The 18,848-nt window shown below is 46.7% G+C and overlaps 2 protein-coding genes and 2 long non-coding RNA genes across 4 annotated transcripts in view; 3 read left to right on the top strand and 1 right to left on the bottom strand.

The window, feature by feature from the left end:
• The window catches only part of LOC308482840, a 380,605-nt gene that overhangs the window by 346,714 nt on the left and 15,043 nt on the right, over nucleotides 1–18,848 (top strand). The gene's annotated exons all lie outside the window — the stretch shown is intronic.
• Nucleotides 402–5,079, bottom strand: LOC308482859. Its single transcript, XR_013989468.1, has 3 exons — nucleotides 4,781–5,079; nucleotides 2,240–2,382; nucleotides 402–468 (listed from the first exon to the last, which is right to left on the bottom strand). It is a non-coding gene; the product is annotated as an uncharacterized lncRNA (long non-coding RNA).
• Nucleotides 1,612–6,966, top strand: C1QA (complement C1q A chain). The gene is made up of 3 exons (XM_081016287.1): nucleotides 1,612–1,753; nucleotides 3,764–3,933; nucleotides 5,505–6,966. The coding sequence occupies exons 2-3, from the start codon at nucleotides 3,771–3,773 to the stop codon at nucleotides 6,071–6,073; spliced, it is 732 nt and encodes a 243-aa protein (XP_080872413.1). The 5' UTR covers nucleotides 1,612–1,753; nucleotides 3,764–3,770; the 3' UTR covers nucleotides 6,074–6,966.
• C1QC (complement C1q C chain) lies at nucleotides 12,890–16,793 on the top strand. The gene is made up of 3 exons (XM_081016282.1): nucleotides 12,890–13,049; nucleotides 14,414–14,598; nucleotides 15,808–16,793. Exons 1-3 carry the CDS (start codon nucleotides 13,045–13,047, stop codon nucleotides 16,362–16,364), a joined length of 747 nt encoding a protein of 248 aa, XP_080872408.1. The 5' UTR covers nucleotides 12,890–13,044; the 3' UTR covers nucleotides 16,365–16,793.

The raw sequence follows: 18,848 nt of genomic DNA, 5'->3' as shown, positions 1-18,848 counted from the left end.
CTGCCCACCATTCTTGTGTGAAGCTCCTGACCAGTTTCCCACAAGGAAATGTGGCCCTCGGGAGTGAAAAGGACACCCACCTTTATAGTGCAGGACAAGGAGAGCCAGTGTGGGGACTTCCAGATGTTCCTAGGCTCCAACTCACTTTATTTCAGAAGATTGTCTGGGGCTTCTGGGAACTGGAGGGTACTCCATTGGCTATCCCTTAGGTAAGCCAATTGCACATCCGATGCAACTCAGCTGACTCCTGCATTCTGTGCTGCAGCTGGGCTCAGTTGTTGTGTCCGCATTTGCACTGTGTCATATTTATTTTATTTTATTTATTAAATTTGTATATCATTCTTCACCTGAAGATCTCAGGACACTTCATAGCACAACATGTAAAGGCTGCACTGGGCTGCCCCCCACCCAAAGATTCTTCTTCTTTTGACAGCTGAATTGTGCCATATGGCAAGTTCTCCACGCAGTCTGCATAATCAGAAGAAGAAGAAGAAAAGCATCTCAGCAAATACACAACCAGGCTGTGGTACTCTGACCATTAGGCAGGGCTGCCAATTTCTCTCTCACTCACTTTTTCCCAAACACAGAGAACTCTGAATCTACAGCATTCATATGTATCAGCATGTGGTCAGCCTGTTCGGGCCAGGAACACTGGGGGAAATTAACCAATGCAGAACAGAAGGGGGGCGGAAAGGGGGCAGCACTCGGCAGCTTGATCTCAGGTCCTCCAGCAGAAATCAGAGGAAAATGATGTACAGGACTAGTTTGGAGTGAACTTTCAGAATAGAATAGAATAGAATTTATTATTTATACCCTGCCTACCTGGCTGGGTTTCCCCAGCCACTCTGGGCAGCTTCCAACAAAGTATTAAAATACAGTGGTCTGTTAAACATTAAGAGCTTCCCTAAAGAGGGCTGCCTTCAGATGTCTTCTAAAAGTCTGGTAGTTGTTCTTCTCTTTGACATCTGGTGGGAGGGCGTTCCACAGGGTGGGTGCCACTACCAAGAAGGCCCTCTGCCTGGTTCCCTGCAACTTGGCTTCTCACACTGAGGGAACCACCAGAAGGCCCTCGGTGCTGGACCTCAGTGTCCGGGCAGAACGATGGGGGTGGAGACGCTCCTTCAGGTATACTGGACCAAGGCCATTTAGGGCTTTAAAGGTCAGCACCAGCACTTTGAATTGTGCTTGGAAACTCCCAGTTTCATTCCCCAAGATGTTTCTGACAGTAATAGCTGTTCAACAGTGGACTGCGCAGTGGACTCTCCTTAATTGGAAGTTTTTAAATGGAGGTCTGGTGGCCATTAGTCAGGGATTCTTTAGCTGTGATTCCTGCATAGCAGGGGTTTGGACTAGATGACCCATCCAAGACAGCTCAGTTGGTAGAGCATGAGATTCTTAATCTCAGGGCTGTGAGTTCAAGCCCCATGCTGGGCAAAAGATTCCTGCGTTGCAGGGGGCTAGACTAGATGGTCCTCAGGGTCCCTTCCGACCCTACAATTCTATGATTCAATGAAATAGTGGGAAAGATACTGAAGCTCTTTGGGCATCATGGCTTGTTGTGATCTCAGAGAGTGGACAAACCAAGAGGAAGCAATCGAAAGGAGGAAGGGAGGAAGGGAAACTACATTTTCTGTGACTCAGCCAAACCCAGCCCCCTCCCCACCATCCCCGTTCTTCCTCCTTTCTGTGCGGGGCCAAAAAGAGACATTCTGCTTGCCAAAGAAGCTGGTGGAGAGGGATCTCTTTCAAGGAGGTAAGTGACCCTCCCTGGGGCATTTTTCTTATAACTAACTTCTTGATAATATTCCAATTTTATTCCTCTAAATTCATTTTTAAATGAATTTCATTTATAATCTTTCATAATCCCATAAACAAACAAAACATTAAATTAAACATTGACTTCCTCTCCTCCCTTCCATTTTTTCTTCCTTACTGCTGCATATTCTACAGTTACTCCTTTTTTTCCCTTTCTCGTTTCTATCTCAACGTAATTATAACTGCTGAATTTACTCTCATCCTGCTAATGTTTCAACCTGTTTGCAATGTTTCGTCAGGTATTCTACAAGCATTTCCCAATCTTCCTTACATACCCCTTCTTCTTGATCTCTTGTTCTGCGGCTTAGATTTGCCAATTCTGCATATCCCGTCATTTTCACCTGCCACTCCTCCTTCGTTGGTACTGCTCCCTCCCTCTGTTCGCCAGATATTCTGCAAACATTTTCCAATCTTCCTTAAGTACCTTTTCTTATTGATTTTTTTTATTCTGCTGTCTGCACAGTCCACAATGCAGCTTGACTATTCTGTGCATCATATAAAAACTGCGAGGCCCCTCTTTCTGCTGTTCAGAGCATCTCACAGGATGATGAGTTGGTGGGTTCCTTTCTGATATCAAATCAAGATGAAGGGGGAAGAAAAAGCCAGTAGCTGGATGAAATGAATGAAATTTATTACGGTCCCAGACCAGATTCACATACCGTACTAAACGAACATAAAACACAATAGAATTAAGTTTGAATTAACAATCAAATATGACAGTAAGCAATACAAATATGACAGCCATTAGAAACGTGGTTTAGGTATTAGTCTCTAAAATATTATCTAGAGTTTGCATCTGAGGCCTTAGTCTTTGTAATAGCACAGCTTGTTCCCTGAGTTTTATGGCAGCGGCACAAAATTTGGATGATAAACCAATTATTCTAGCTGCAATTCTCAATATCCAGTTGGGGGGGGGGGGATGCATGTAACTTTCAAAACAACAACAACAAGGTCTTTTATACACTGACTCCCCTAATGGAGATCAAGATTAGGACAAACCTGGATTCATTCTTTGAAGTGCCCAAGTCTCAGCTGCAAGAATACAGCTCGCTTCCCCACTCTTAGTTGTGGATAACATTGCTGGATTGTATCACTAGGCTTCAAGGGACCAAAGCAAAGGAGTTTGCAGGAGTGGGGTTGATGTAACCTGCACTTTGGGAGGAAGGGTTTTCTGATGCCCCCTTCCAGCTCTTCAGAAGATCATGTCATGGGATTCTGGCCTTATTGAGTGTTGTCCCCACCCTGTCCCCTGCCCCCCAACTCTGTCCCAGCATTATTCCTCAGGGGTGGCCACTGTCTACAAAGTTTGACCTGCAATCTATGTGTACGTTTGGTAGGATTGTTGTTTCCTGCCTTAGAACACCATTCCCAATCTATTGTAGGTATTCTGTACATCAACAGGAACCCCAAGCCAAGCCAAGCCAAGCCAAGCCTTTTTGCATTTTGGCTGTTTTACTCTGCCTGAGGTTGGAATAGCAGCTAAGCTAACTTGCACTTTTAGCTCTTGCCTGTGGAGTATTGAGTGTCTCTTATTCAGGCCTGCCCTGTGGCATCTTCCCCACTCCAGGCTTCAGACAACCTGCCAAGCCCCCTCCCCCCCTATTCCCTGGCTGCTAGAAAGACTGGAGTTGTTGTCCAGCAACATCTGCAGGGGTCCCCTAGCCCTGAATTAGATCAGTTCTCCATCTAGTACAGCATTGTTTACTCTGACTGGCAGCTGCTCTTTCAGGACCTTCTGGTCCCATGCTGCCTCATCCTTTAAAGTGGAGGTGCTGAGGAATGCATTTGCTCATCCACTGGGTGATAGTTCTTCCTTCCTTCAGAATGTAAGAAAAGCCTCAGAAAAGTCGGGGTTTGGGGGTCAGGTAAGTCCCACTGAGAAGTAAGAAGAGGATGAGGAGTGGGGTGGTGAAAGAATTATCATATGGTCCTGTGCTTATGTCCACAGAGGGAGGATGGCGAGCAGATTGTGGCTGGTGGCTTGTGCGCTGGCTCTGATTCTGGATGTTGCGGCTCCTCAGGACACAGTGTGCCAAGCAGCCGCTGGCAGAGATGGACACCCAGGGACTCCAGGCAGGGCTGGGCGCCCAGGACAGAAAGGAGATCTTGGAGAGCCAGGTAAGATGTCACTGGAGAGACTGGAGAAGGGAGTGCCTTCATAGCAAGAGTGGAAACGGCCTTCTAAGAAATTTCACTGTCAAATTGTTGCTAGGCTGGTCTTTAATTTGCTTGTAATAATAATAATAATAATAATAATAATAATAATAATAATTTATTTATACCCAGCCCATCTGGCTGGGCTTCCCCAGCCACTCTGGACAGCTTCCAACAAAATATTAAAATACAGTAAAAGCTTCCCTAAACAGGGCTGCCTTCAGATGTCTTCTAAAAGTCTGGTAGTTGTTTTTCTCTTTGACATGTGGTGGGAGGGCATTCCACAGGGTGGATGCCACTACCGAGAAGGCCCTCTGCCTGGTTCCCTGTAACTTGAATTGTTTCACCACTGTTGTGTTTTTCATTTTATTTTGCACTATCATTGTAGGTCATTTTGTTAAGACAACTGGTTAATGAAAATGATTAGTAGTAGTAGTAGTAGTAGTAGTAGTAATACCCTGAATGGGAGAGCAGATATGGCTTCAAGACTTAAGTTTGTGTCTAACTAACTAACTAACTAACTAACTAACTAACTGTCAGGGACTGGGCAGCGGAGGAATGGTGGAGACCGCCTCCCCATCCTGACCCTTCCAGGGGAAGAGGAAGATAGTATAGATTTACAACAGTGGATTGAGGGAGGTCACAGCTCAGAGTCAGATGAGGGGGGAAGTTGGGAAATCATGAGAGAGCCAGGACAACACCTGGCTGATACGTCATTAGAAAGCATTCCAGACCCTCCATTTCCCAGAACCCGGTGAGCCTTAAAAGTAGGAGAGCAAAGAGCTCAAAGACAGAGGGCGCTTAGCTGCACCTGTAGAGCAGACGATGAATGAGGAAGTAGGAGAGACGGTGGTTGGAGATTCACTCAGGCCAACACCACTATCCAAGAGGCTGGGTTCTATAGCCTCTCTCTGTAAAGAATGAAATAAAAAAGGACGGTAAGAAACTTTTCCTTGTCTTTATAACCAGCCTGGAGTTGCTGACAGCAACCTGACACTAACTAACTAACTAACTAACTAACTAACTAACTAACTAACTAACTAACTATATATCCCCACAATTTCACATAAAATTCCAATATATGACATTTTTTTCTTTATTTTTATTGGCTTCCCATCCCATTTTCCATGGTGTTTATATATATATCTCTCATTGCTGCACCCTATCTTCACTCTTTTATATCATAACCATAATACAATAATCTCTAATTATTTCTGTTGCTCATAGTTCCAATCCTGTTCACGAATTCATATAATAATATTTATTTAAATAATCTGAAAAAGGCTTCCATTCTTCCCTAAACAGCCGTCATTAAGTTCTCTTATTTTAGCCATTACCTTTGCTGATCCAGCATAGTCCATTCTGTCCAACTAACATGTACCCATTGAAATTAACGAACCTCAGTTAGTTGTGTTCATTTATTTCAATGGGTCTGTTCTGAGTAACATTGGAGACAAGTCTTGGCAATGCCTGGGCTGGCCTTCTTCCCTTGAGCTGCGACAAGAAACACACATGTTTTTCTGTTTCTCTTTCAGGGAGGGCATCAAGGAGCACAGGCATACAGGGACCCAAAGGTGACCCAGGGCAGCCAGGCCCACCAGGCACGCCAGGTAACCAGGGCTACCGAGGCCCCGATGGCCCCCCAGGCCCTCCTGGCGAAGAAGGAGACAAAGGTCAGAAGGGGCAAGTTGGCGACAGCATGAAGCAGCCCCGAGCCGCTTTCTCAGCCTCTCTGAAGAACCACAAGCCTATTGGCAATGTAGTGGTATTTGACAATGTCATCACCAACCAGGACGATGGTTACGACCTCCAGACGGGCAAATTTACCTGCAAGGATGCTGGGTACTACTACTTCTCCTTCCAGGTGATTTCCAATGGCAACCTGTGCCTTCGCCTCATGCACCACGGCAACCAAGTAGCCACCTTCTGTGACAACAACAAGCAAGGCCTCCTGCAGGTCAACTCAGGAGGGAGCGTCCTGTACCTGGCTAAAGGTGAGAGTGTATGGCTGGAGACCGACCCGCAGGATGGGAACAACATCAACGTCAGCAGCGATGCAGACAGCGTGCTCAGTGGCTTCTTGCTTTTCCCGTCGGGCGCCTGAGGGACAGGGAGGAAGACAAGGCCACCCCTTCTTCCCCAAACCCACCTCCCTCTTGCTACAAAGCTACAACCACAAGGATGCTTTTTTCAGATCAATGTAACTGCATATATAGATGTCTGCTTCCTGGGGGTTGGGGGAAGAAAGCCACAGAGTTTGAAATTTGAGGGGAAGCCGCCCAATTCACACACACACAAACCTCAATACAGAAACTCAGATAGCCTCTGAAATTCACACTCCAGCAGATTTTGCTTTGCCATTCCCTGAAAAGAAACTGTGCCCCACTTAGCATCATGGGAACTCTGCACACAAGTGAAAATGATGTAGAAAATAGCATTATAACGGGGAAACTTTGCTTGCAAAAAGGGGTACATTTAGCAAAGTTGAACGTGAAAAGGTGTATATTAGGAGAACTGAACACCACTGGTGGAAATTAATGGAATTAATGCAAACAACTGCATTATATTAGGATACATGTGCTTGCAAAAATGGGCATATCCGAAGGAATGTACACCAAAATGTGTACAAACCTTCATGAGGACTTTTTGATGTTGATTTTTTAAAGTTTGCAATCTGTGGGGAAAGGGGGTGAATGGAACTTACGTATGGAAAAATGAGAAAGTGAGGGGAATTAAAACAGATTTATCCATTGCTAGCCCGCTTCTGCATTCAAATACATTGAGATTCCCACCTTCCTTCCATCATGGCACCCAAAGTGGTCAAAGAGGTGGCTCCAAACAGGTCTCCCAACCCAACCCAACCCATCCCAGCACTGACCAGACCCAGACCTGCTCAGCTTCAGCAAAGTGATGACCTCATGTGTTCCCAGACCACCCAGCCTGGGACATTCAGTCTTGTTCCTACTTGGCAATGAATAAATATTCAGAATTTTGAAACTGGGCTGTTCAGTGAGTTTCTTTGTGCTGAGACACTATTTTTTTTTTAATGTAACCCAAAATACTTTGCATAAACAACTCGAAAGGGGAAATGTCCAAAGCAGGGGCTGCCCTGACATCTGCCTTCCTGATTCTTCAGTGAACATGGATCAGTGGCGTAGCGTGGGGGGTGCAGGGGGAGCCGGCCGCACCGGGCGCAACATCTGGGGGTTAGGGTTAGGGGGCGCAAATCCATGGGTTAGGGGGTGCAAATTCACGGGTTAGGGGGCACAAATTACTTGCCTTGCCCCGGGTGCTGACAACCCACGCTACGCCACTGACATGGATGGAGGCAATAGCACTTCCTGATAATCCAGGCAGGGAAACTGGGCAGTTAGGTAGAATGTCCCTCGGGGTGGAGGCACCAATTGGACGCAGAAGAAAATGCAAGCAAGTGGTCAGTGGTGGTGACAGAGAAGCAAGGGGAAGAGTTCACTCAAGGAAGGATGGCAATGGAAATCAGATTGCCCGAAACACACACATCGGAAGAGCCTAGCTACTGAATCAGGCCAATAGTCCCTGTCCTATCCAATTCCTCACATCCCTACATCTGGCTCGGATTGTCCCCTGTCTGGGAAAACTAGAAAGCCACTACCATCACAACAGATAATACTGAGCTATATTGATCAGTGGGTCAAGTATAAGGCAGATTTCCATCTTCCTATGTCTTAGTGAAGGGCATGCAGAAGGTTCCAGGTTCAACTCCCAGCATTTTCAGGTAGGGCTGGGAGAGAGCCCTTACTTAAAAACCTGGAGAGCTGCTGCCAGCCAGTGTAGACACTAGTGAGCTTGCTGGACCAGTGATCAATGGTCTGGTTCAGTATACAGCTTCCTCTGTTCAGGAGAAGGGCCTTTCCCCAGCTATGACTCTTCCTCTTTCCCAGGAGAGAGCATGCACACAGACAAGCCAGGAGGGTCTGCTTTGCCCAGTGTTGCAATCTATATCAGTCGATTTTGTTGAAAGGAGAATTCCAAATAGGGTTGGTCCACATGGTGTTTTTTTTTTTTTTTTTTTTTTTGTTAAGGGTGGAATTCCCCCCCACTTTTTTCTTTGCTGTGTTCTGTGAATTAAAATTCCCCTCCTTGCATCTTCGCATGTGCCAAGCAGCATAGCAATCACACATTAGATGATCGTTTGCATTTTTAATGTTTTTGCCACTTGCTACCCTTTTACAACTCATGTTGGGTAGCCCCAGGCAGCCAAGAAAGATCAGAAGGCTCCCAGATCACAGTCCCTAGAATGTAGGACACACATTGCCCAGCCAATAAGCTGCTAAGCTACCTCCATGTGACCCATCCCCTTCCCTCCCAAAAATGCAGGCAGCAGAGCTCCTGCTCCAAGAGATTGACATCACTGTGACAAGCCCACCTTGCAACTTGGACATCCTTGGTGGTTGCCAAGATAACGGGTGAATTGAACTGGCTCATATCCTAAGCAGGAAGGATGGCCGATGGCCAAGGATGATGGAGGTTGTAGATCTGCATCATCTAGATGGCTGAGGACATTGGGTTGTCTGCAACAAAGCCCTACCCAGAGTAAACCCACTGGAAATCAACAGCCCAAGTCAGCCATGAGTGTGACCTTCAGTTGGTCTATTCTGAGTAGGACTATGGTTGGAGACAACCCCTGCAAAGAATGGATGGGGAACCTCAGGGCAGGGGTGCCAGATGTGGCCCTCCAGAACTTTCTACCAGGCCCTCAGGACTCTCCCCAGACCATGCTCTTCCCTGGCCCTGCTTTGCATTCTCCTTGGGTGTTTTTATGTCTTGAACTCTGATAATGCCTGGATGGAGAATAGAGGTGTGTGTGATTGTATGTAGAAGAAAGCCTAATTTACAAAGTGTGTATTCATTGTTCCATCTCCTTTTGATTCTGGCCCCCATTGCCAATGGCACGAGGCTCCTGGGATGTTGCCCAGAAATGGAAGGTGACCCTCAGGCTGCAAAGTTTTTCCAATCCCTGTTGAAAATATAAGAATAATGGACTGGGCACACCTTGTTCTGGCCTGTTTCAACCACACATTTCTAGCATCCTTAAGCCAAGCTGCATTTTCAGGATCACTTAATATGGATGAGTTTTTTGCTTAATTGTTTGGACCTCTTGAGAATGCATGTTCACTTTGTAAATTTCGGAGCACATTGGTGGACAATGGGACTTCCTAGGAATAATTACGACTTTTTTATTTGAATTGCTTCTTTGCTGCTTTTCAAGCTGCTTGCAATAGCTTAATCACAAATAGAAAGGACAAAGCAACTATGAGTCTACTCTGAGTAGTTTTGTGTGTGAACTGAGTCAAAATTTCTCACAAGGCATTGTTGTTGTTGAAAATTTCTGAGTTTGTTTGTTTTTCTTTATCTCACCCCTTAAAAACAGAAGAAGACAAAAACGTAAAATGAACCCTGCTGGATTCAGCCAGCGGCCATCTAGTCCTGCATCTTCTTCTCATAGCAGCCCATCAAAAAAAGGGTCCATTTTGCAGAAGTTCCTCTGGCTATTTTTGATCATTTTTTGAAGTAGTCACCACTTCCTGTCCCAGGCATACACGCACACTGTTCCACTCAGTGCTAGGTTTGGGACATTGCGGAGGATGCAACTTTGCAGCATCAGCCAAAAAAAAGCGGGGAGGAAAAAAGGAAAGAGAAGCTGTGCTATTGCCACTGCTTAATGGCAAGCCCAGGACTGGCCCACCCATGAGGCAAACTGAGGCAACCACTTCAGGCAGCAGGCCCCACCAGGCAGCAGATCCTGATTTTAGATCTTCATTCCCCACTTGCTCCTAATGTAGATCTTCACACAGCCCTTGCAGGGAGGGTGGCTCCATTTGTGATCTGCCTGAGAGACCAAAGCGTATTTGGCTGGCCCTGGGCAAGTCCAACCCCCGCAAAAATGGAGAAATTTAGTGATCGCCTAATTTCTTTGCCAACAGATAGAGTGGGGAATTGCAACGTGCCTCTTGAGCACAGCTCTAGGATGAATGATACCCCCCCAACCCCCATTCCTAAGTTTGGAGGAAACAGAAGTAGATGTGGGGAATCTCCACATACCACAATGTGGCCCTCAGAAATGTGTCCAGGCCACTCATCATCTCCCCACATCACGCCCCTCTGTGGTCTTACTCTGTAATCTGTCTGAATATTTTTATCTGACTGGAATGTGTCCATGAATTCTGATCATGCATCTGACTTGCCTGGGTAGATCACAGAGAGGGGCATATGAGTGCAGCAAAATTTACATCTGTTGCTTCCACCACTGGAATGTGGCCTCTAGAAGGTTGACCAGAAGAGAATGTGGCCCTCAGGCTGAAAATGGTTCCCCACCTCTCCTGTTAAGGGCTGGAGGCAATTGAGGGTGCAAGATCTTCTCCCTGGTGGATCCGCTGCTTTGCTTCTGCTTAATGCTTTGCTTGCATATTTGAAAACAAAGCAAAAATTACAAAGGCAGCATCAGTCTCCAGCGCTCTCTCATCCAAGAGCAAGGTTGCCCCTGGAAGGGTCAGGAAATCTTCTCATGATTCATTGGGGAAACATCAAACAACCATTTTGCAAGTTTGAAGTTAGATGGACCACAGACCTTTGTGCGGACCTTTGAGAGAAGCCCACAGAACTCATCTTCAGGAGTGACAAGATGATAGAGATAGAGATATATAGTCCATCAATGAATAATGGCATGTTGTTGGTGTGGGCAACGTGTGGCCCTGCAGATGTTGTAGGATTAAAACTCCCAACACCATCCCTGACTGCTGGCCATACTTGCCTGGGTCTAATGAGAGTCAGAGTCCAACATCTGGAAGGTCACAGCTTCCCCACCCACAATTCACTGCAAAGTTTTGTGGGGTGCTTTTAATCACTCTATTTAGGGAAGGGGCTGTCATGCACTGCATGCCACAATTTCCAGCATCTCCAGGTATGACCATGGGGGCTGCTTTCTGCTGAAACCTGTCCTTCAATTTCTCAGCAGTTTTCTTCTGCAAAAGAGGCATCCATTTCTCTTCCTCTTTCTATCCTCTGCCCCTAAGAATGTCACTGGCATTTCCTCTCAGTTTTCATGATTTCTGAATGCAATTTCTTAATTCAAAAATTGATGGAGAACGATTGCAGGAGAAAAGTGGGAGCAATTTTTGGTGGAGCAGGAGCTCCTGTCTGAAACCCTGGAGGGTTGCTACTAAGCTCAGTTGATGGAGCACGGAACTCTTAATCTCGGGATCATCGTTTCAAGTCCCCTGTTGGGCAGAAGATTCTTGCATTGCGCAGGGCTGGACTAGATGACTCTTGTAATCCCTTCCAACTTTACAATTCCATGGTTCTAGTATTCAAATTTATATAAAGAGTATCCCTGCATGCACATGCGTGCACACACACACAGTTAAGGCAGCTTCTTGTATTCATAGAAATCACAGAATTGTAGGATTGGAAGGGATCCTGAGGATATGCAGCCCTGGCATTATCAGCACTGCAGTCTACCAAGCTGAGCTAGAGAAGACTATGTCTTCATGCACCAGTGGGGAACCCTTTTAAGCCCAAGGGTGGGTTCCTTTCTGGGCAACCTTCTAGAGGCCACATGCCATTGGTGGGCAGGGCTAGAGGCAAATGTGAGCAGGATACACACACACAGAGAGAGAGAGAGAGAGAGAGAGAGAGAGAGAGAGAGAGAGATGTTACTTTATGGGACGCGGATGGCGCTGTGGGTTAAACACAGAGCCTAGGACTTGCCGATCAGAAGGTCGGTGGTTCAAATCCCCGTGGCGGGGTGAGCTCCCGTTGTTTGGTCCCTGCTCCTGCCAACCTAGCAGTTCGAAAGCACATCAAAGTGCAAGTAGTTAAATAGGTACCGCTCCTGCGGGAAGGTAAACGGTGTTTCCGTGTGCTGCTCTGGTTCGCCAGAAGCAGCTTAGTCATGCTGGCCACATGACCCGGAAGCTGTACGCCGGCTCCCTCGGCCAATAAAGCGAGATGAGCACCGCAACCCCAGAGTCAACCACAACTGGACCTAATGGTCAGGGGTCCCTTTACCTTTACATGTTACTTTGCACATTAGGCTAATTTGTTCACACACTCACACACCCCGGCACTCATGCAAACAAGAGCCATTATCATTTATAGGATGAACCAAAGGACACTCTCAAGCACACCTTGACCACCTTGCAAGCAGGGAAAACAATTAGGGTACAAAGCAGGACAAGTGAGGGCTGAAGCCTAGGGAGAGGGCTTGTTGCCTGGGGAGAGTTCTGAGGATCAAGCAGAGAGACCTGGAAAGCCACCTTGGGTTCCTAAACCTGAGGTTCCCTCCCATGTCTTAATGAAAGGGTTGTGGGTTAGTGGTAAAGCATGCACTTTGCAAACAGAATGACCCTGCATTATGCAGGGCTGGGGACCCATCTGAAACTCTGAGAAGGCATTGACTGTCAGTGTAGACAACTCTGGGCTAGATGGACAAAAGGATCAAGTGGGCATAATGAAGATTCTTATGTCCCTCTCTAAAGGAAAATAGTTACAGATGGGTAGCCGTGTTGGTCTGCCATAGTCGAAATAAAAAAATTCCTTCCTGTAGCACCTTAAAGACCAACTAAGTTAGTTCTTGGTATAAGCTTTCGTGTGCATGCACACTTCTTCATGGGTAGCCGTGTTGGTCTGCCATAGTCGAAATAAAAAAATTCCTTCCTGTAGCACCTTAAAGACCAACTAAGTTAGTTCTTGGTAGAAGAAGTGTGCATGCACACGAAAGCTTATACCAAGAACTAACTTAGTTGGTCTTTAAGGTGCTACTAAAGGAAAATAGGTCTCTTAATAAAAAAAAAATGCTGGATCTGTGTTTTGGGTTGTGTTTTGTTTTTTAAAAGAATTGTTGACCAGAGAGTTTGCAGATGAATGCCATGAAACCAGGAAAGGGGATGGTCTACTTCCTAATTCTCCCAGGCCACCAACTTCCCTGTTGCGGGTGGTGATGTTGCAAACGGAGTGCTCTACTCCACACCGAGTTGGCCTGCAGCTCTCTGACACCTCCAAGTTGCCTTCAGGCTGCGAGAGTCCAGCTGGAACCCAATGAGGTAAGAGTGGTCATCTCAGGGCTTCTCCACCAACAGCATTGACCCCCTGGGATGTCCTTGGAGGGCTGGGGGAGTCCCAGAGGAAAGCATTGGGCACTGGAAGGGCTAGGGAGGTCCAGACAGAGAAGGAGAAGTGGATTTAGAATTGGGAAAATGAGAGACTGGGAGAAACCAAAATGGCCAAATCCACCCAGCCCTAACAGCAGGAGGTGGGGAAGTTCTTGAATGAAGATCTTGGAGAGCAGCTGAAAAGACTTGAGGGGGAGAAGCTGCAGGCCTGGAAAGGGTTAAACATGCCTCCCCTTCTGCTTCTGCGCTCCAAGGTTAACCCTCCTGAAGCAGTTAGATAAAATGAAAACACAGGCAGAGAGTTAACAAGATCTCAAGCTCAGCCAAAGGAGAGAAGATGAGAGTGAGAAGACCTTTCCTCCAGCTAGCCAGCTAGCCAGCCTGCCTGCCTGCCTGTCTCCTTCCATCTTTTGGGGTGCAGAGGTGCCAGCTTCTGACTTGGATACAGTAGCTCTGCCTCCAAAAGCAGTTTGATATACAGGAGCAAACAGGCGAAACTCTTCTGCAGCATGATGGAAATAAACATCACTGTCCGGCACATTTCTAAAGATTAGGCTGACGCTGAAAACACAAGAGCAGTCCAGGCTGGCTTTTTCCAGTCATTTGGCAACTTTCTTTTGGATTCCATGAGAGGAGGAAAAGGAGGGGGGAGGGAGAGACAGAGAGAAGCTCCTTCCACTAGCCTGCTTTGACCCCCTTTTCCCCCCTGTAATTATTTCTGATGAAAATACAAGGCACAATAGATAATTAATTGGTATGATGAACAAGCTGCTTGCATCTTTTGCTGAGTGGCTGGGTTAGGCAGAAGTGGAGAGTCTTTTTCAGTCCCTGGGCCACATTCTCTCAATGACATGTTTCTGGGGGCTGCACACCAGTGGTGGGTGTAGTCACACACACACACACACACACACACACACACACACACACACACACACCATCCTCCATCCAGGAAAGCAAGAGGCATTATCACACTTCAATGATACATTCAGCCAGGTAAAGCCAACAGCCAAGGAAGGATGTGGCCTGAGAGGGATGCATGCCCTGGGCAGAGTATTAAGGGCCAGATAGAACTGCTTGAATGGCCACATTCCCCCACCTTCCTCCTGCCTAAACCTGATGTTCACTATCGCCTGGGTCAGGTCTGCTGGAGATAACAGGGACAGTGTTTTCTTTTTATGAAACTTTTAAGGATGTTGCACTGCCAAGGGACCCCTTCTTTCCTTCTTATCCAGCCTAGTGAGGCATCTGTGACCCCAACCCTTGCTTCCTTCTGCTTCCTTTGCTTGCCTCTGCAGAACAAAGATGGACGCAGGGAGGTTCTTCAGCTGGGGGTGCCTTCTCCTTTTCTTGATATTGATGGAATCGTCTACAGGAGCTGATCCTCCACATTTCTGCTATGGAGCACCAGGACTTCCTGGTGTGCCTGGCCCTCCGGGAAAGGATGGCAGAGATGGGCTGAAAGGATCTAAGGGAGAGCCAGGTAAGCATCTTCTTCCTTCTCCTCCCCATCCTCCTCCTCTTTCTCCTCCTCCCATGGTCTATGGGCCTAATTAAGCTAAGCCAGGGTTCTTGATTTGGACCATGAGGTCCTTTTCTCTAAAACACTTTCACTGGTCCCACACCCTGAGTCATATATATCGGCAGGTGTTTGGAAGGTAAAGACCCTGCTGAGAAGAAACAATCAGGCACTTAATGTGTACTCCTGGTTGTTCCTTGGCAAGCATTGTTTGCTGACAGAGTCAATCAGCTGATCGGTGCTGACAACAAGACATGCAGAGTTTTGATTCAAATTGCACCTGCAAAGAAACTTATTTTCCTTTGCAGGCAGCTTTGCCAGTCTGTAGAGGGGAAGAAACATCCATTTGCAGGGATGGTTTGACTCCAAGTCACAACTACAAAAGGACAAGGCAGGGCTCACTGTCAGCGAGCAATCAGCATTGACAGCAAGGTTCTTTTTTCTCCTCTTGCAAGTGTGACAACCAGAAGTTGTCACTAGACTTCATAACGTTGTCAGGCTGGATCTAGCTCCCCACCCTATTCCATGGGACTGCCATAGAGAGGAGAAATAGCTATTTAAGACAACATTCAATCACTTTAAATTCAAGTCAAGATGGGAGAGGGAGAGGATATTGCCCCATAAGAGGGTGACATGGCAAGCTCCTTGGAGTACCAACTTCTGTAACAGTATGCCCAGTGAGTCAGTGAGAGCCAGTGTGGTGTAGTGGTTAGAGTGTTGGATTAGAACCAGGAGACCAGGGTTCAAATCCTCACTTGGCCAAGAAGCTCACTGGGTGTGATTTTGGATCTCTCGGCCTAACCAACCTCACAGGGTTGTTGTGGGGATTAAATGAGGAACAGGGACCCTTGGAGAAAAAGGTGGGATATGAATGCAATTAAAAATAATAATAGCCCTCCACGAGGAATAGGCAGCCCATGATCAGATCAAACAGCCCATGCGTCCTCCTTTTATCCTCACTAGTTGGAACACCCCTGGGTAGTTCTCCAGCTAGGGAGCTTTGAAAGCACATTTTGCTCCATAAGAAGCTGAGTGTGTATGGCAGCCCCAGATTTGGCAGAGACAGGAAGCAGTGTGGTAGAAGGGATAGTTGTGTCCTTCATCCCCATCCTCTTGATTCATCCTTTCTTTCCTTTCTCCAATCACGACCTGCACTCCTTTGGTCCCCTGCAGGCCCACCAGCCATTCCTGGAAGTCGAGGTCCCAAGGGAGAGGAAGGAGAACCTGGAGCTCCTGGTCATGTGGGGAAGAATGGGCCTCGAGGCGCTGCTGGACCTCCAGGGGAGCCCGGCCCCAAGGGGGACAGGGGTGAACCAGGGGAGCCAGGCGGCTACAAGAGGAACCACCAGTCGGCCTTCACAGTGATGCGTCAGACAGCTCAGTACCCTGCCAAGAACGCCCCCGTTGTCTTCAACAGGGCCATCACCAACATTAACCAGGACTACGACCTCAACAACGGCAAGTTCACATGTCGTATCCCTGGCCTCTACTACTTCACCTACCACACGTCCCAGACAGCCAACCTCTGCGTCAACATGTACCTGAACCGGGACAAGGTGGCCAGCTTCTGTGACCACATGTCCAACGACAAGCAAGTCAGCTCGGGCGGCATCCTGCTTCAGATGCGGCAGGGGCACCAGGTGTGGCTGGCAGTCAATGACTACAATGGCATGGTGGGCATTGGGGGATCGGATAGTGTCTTCTCAGGCTTCCTGCTTTTTCCAGACTAGATTCTTGGTGGAGCAGATGAGCACAGTTTTCCTTCCATGCCTTCAAGCTTGGGATGGACTTTTTTTTTAAGTTTCTAGCTGTCTCATTTTTCCAATCTTAAATTCAGCATGGGGAGGCAATGTGCTTAACCCTTTCTGGGCCAGCAGCTTTCCCCACACCCAAATCATTTGAGTGCTTAACCCTTTCCAGGTCCTCCACTTCTCTCCAGAATGTTTATCTGATAGCTTCCCCACCAGAAGCTACAACACATTGTAGAGGGACTAGGTGGGATATTTTCCAACTCTGCAATGCTATGAGTCTTCCCCAAGCTTTGAGGTGCAGCTACTTTTATCATTCTTATTCTTCATCCTTGTTCCACCATGTCTTAGCTGTTGTGAAAGAAAGAAAAACATGCTCAATAAAGCAACTCTTTTTTGGCTTCATATTTATGAATGTGTGAATTTTTAAAACACTCTAAAACAGTCAGCAGGATTCAAAATGGATCTAAAAGGTTTGTGTCTGCTTTGGAAACAAAGGCTTATTAATTCAAAACAGGTCTCTATTATCTTCTGGCTGCTTTCCCCAAAGACTCAAAGCATGCCACTGAAATAAAAAGAAATGAAAATAAAAATGAGAAATCAGCCACAACCAAATCACAGCTTTGCCTTTTCAGTTTGGGAGTTTCCAGAGGGAGTTAACACTGAACACAATGGGGCTTGCTTCTAAATTGATAGGTTTGTACTACTGGAAAAGTACCTTTCTAGTGCCCCCTAGATCAAATATTGGTTTATTTATTGCATTTGCATTCCATCCTTTTCTCCAAGGAGCTCAGGGTGGTGCACAAAGCTCTTCCACACTCCTAATTTAATCCCCACAACAACCCTGTGAGGTAGTTTAGGTTGAGAGGCAGCAACTGGCCCAATTTCTCTCCATGAGCTTCATGGCCAAGTGGGGGATTTGAACTCTGGCCTCCCAGCTCCTAGTCTGACACTCTAAACCTGACACCACACTAGAATTTGGAGAGGTGGGTTGAAACACCTCTCCAGAAAATGTTGTTAAGAGAAAAGGTTTGAACCAGCCTTCCCCAACCTGACAGCCTGCAGATGCTTTTGGACTGTGATTCCCATCATCCCTGAGCACTGAGCCATGCCGGCTGGGGTTGATGGGAGTTTGGACCCGAAAGCAGCTGGAGGGCCACCGGTTGGCTGTCACTGGTTTGAACCTGCTGCAAGTGTGATGCAGCTCTGATCTAGTTTGTGCTGCTAAGTGTCCTGGCATTCCAAAGCAGAAGGGAAGCACGCTTTGGACTCTGCCAACAGCTAAAGGTGGAAGAGCCACAATAAGGTTGCATCTCCTACCTCTTAGTAAGAGCACCATGGCAAGGAGAAGACCAGTCTGGCCCTATCTATCAACCAGAGAAGGAGCAGCTGCAGGGATCTTCCTTCCACCACCACCACCCTGTCAAGAAGGAGAACTTTGCTCTAAGTGCCAATTGCACTGGAACTTCAGAGCTGAAGCAAAGCCTACTGTGATCCCATCTGCTGGCTAAGAGGAAATGGGGCTAGTGAGCTGTGTAGGTTTGGGAGTTGGGTGCATTTAGAATGGAGAAGAGAAGGTTGAGAGGTGGCATGATGGTGATCTTCAAATATCTGAAGGGCTGTCCCATGGAAGGTGGAGCCAGCTTGTTTTCTGCTGCTCCAGAGGGTAGGACCCAAACCAATGGATTCAAGTTACAAGAAAGGAGATTCCAACTAAACATTAAGGAGAACTTTCTGACAAAGCTATTTGTCAGTAGAATAATGGTGGATGGTGGGCTCTCCTTCTCTGGAGGGTTTTAAACAGACATTGGATGGCTATCTGTCAGGGGTTCTTTAGCTGTGATTCCTTCATTGCAGGCTGTTGGACTAGGTGGTCCTTGGACTAGACGGTTCCAACTCTACAATTCTAGGATTCTAGGATTTTACCCCTTCAAATACCGCCTCATTTTTCATCATCAGAACTGTTAGCACGTAGGAACAGAGGAAGTTGCTTTATACAGAATCAGATCCTTAGTCCATCAAGCTTAGGTCAGATTCACACTAAACATTAGGAAGAACTTTCTGATGGCAAGAGCTGTTTGACAGTGGAAGGTGGTAGACTCTCCTGTTTTTTTTAAACAGAGGTTGGGTGACCATCTGTTTGGGATCCTTTAGCTGTGACTTCTGCAGAAGCCCATCCAGGTCATAACAGAACAACAATATACACATAGCTTTATTTTATTTTATTTTATTTATTGCCCTATACCTGGGGATTTCAGGGCGGTTTGCAGAATAAAATCAAGAAGAAATAAAACCACAAAATAAATAATAAAAATAAAAACAACAACCCAATAGCTCCGCTCCACACACACACACAAAAACACATTTTAAAAGGGCATAGGATGTAAATCAGATCAACCAAAGGCCTGGTTAAAAAGGAACAAGGTGTATAATGAAGGTTCCAGGAAAACTTCCCTGGGGAGAGCA

Source organism: Podarcis pityusensis, assembly GCF_964106645.2.
Source record: "Podarcis pityusensis genome assembly, chromosome: 8".
NCBI classification, from domain to species: Eukaryota; Metazoa; Chordata; class Lepidosauria; order Squamata; family Lacertidae; genus Podarcis; species Podarcis pityusensis.
This window is presented reverse-complemented; position numbering and strand designations above follow the sequence as displayed.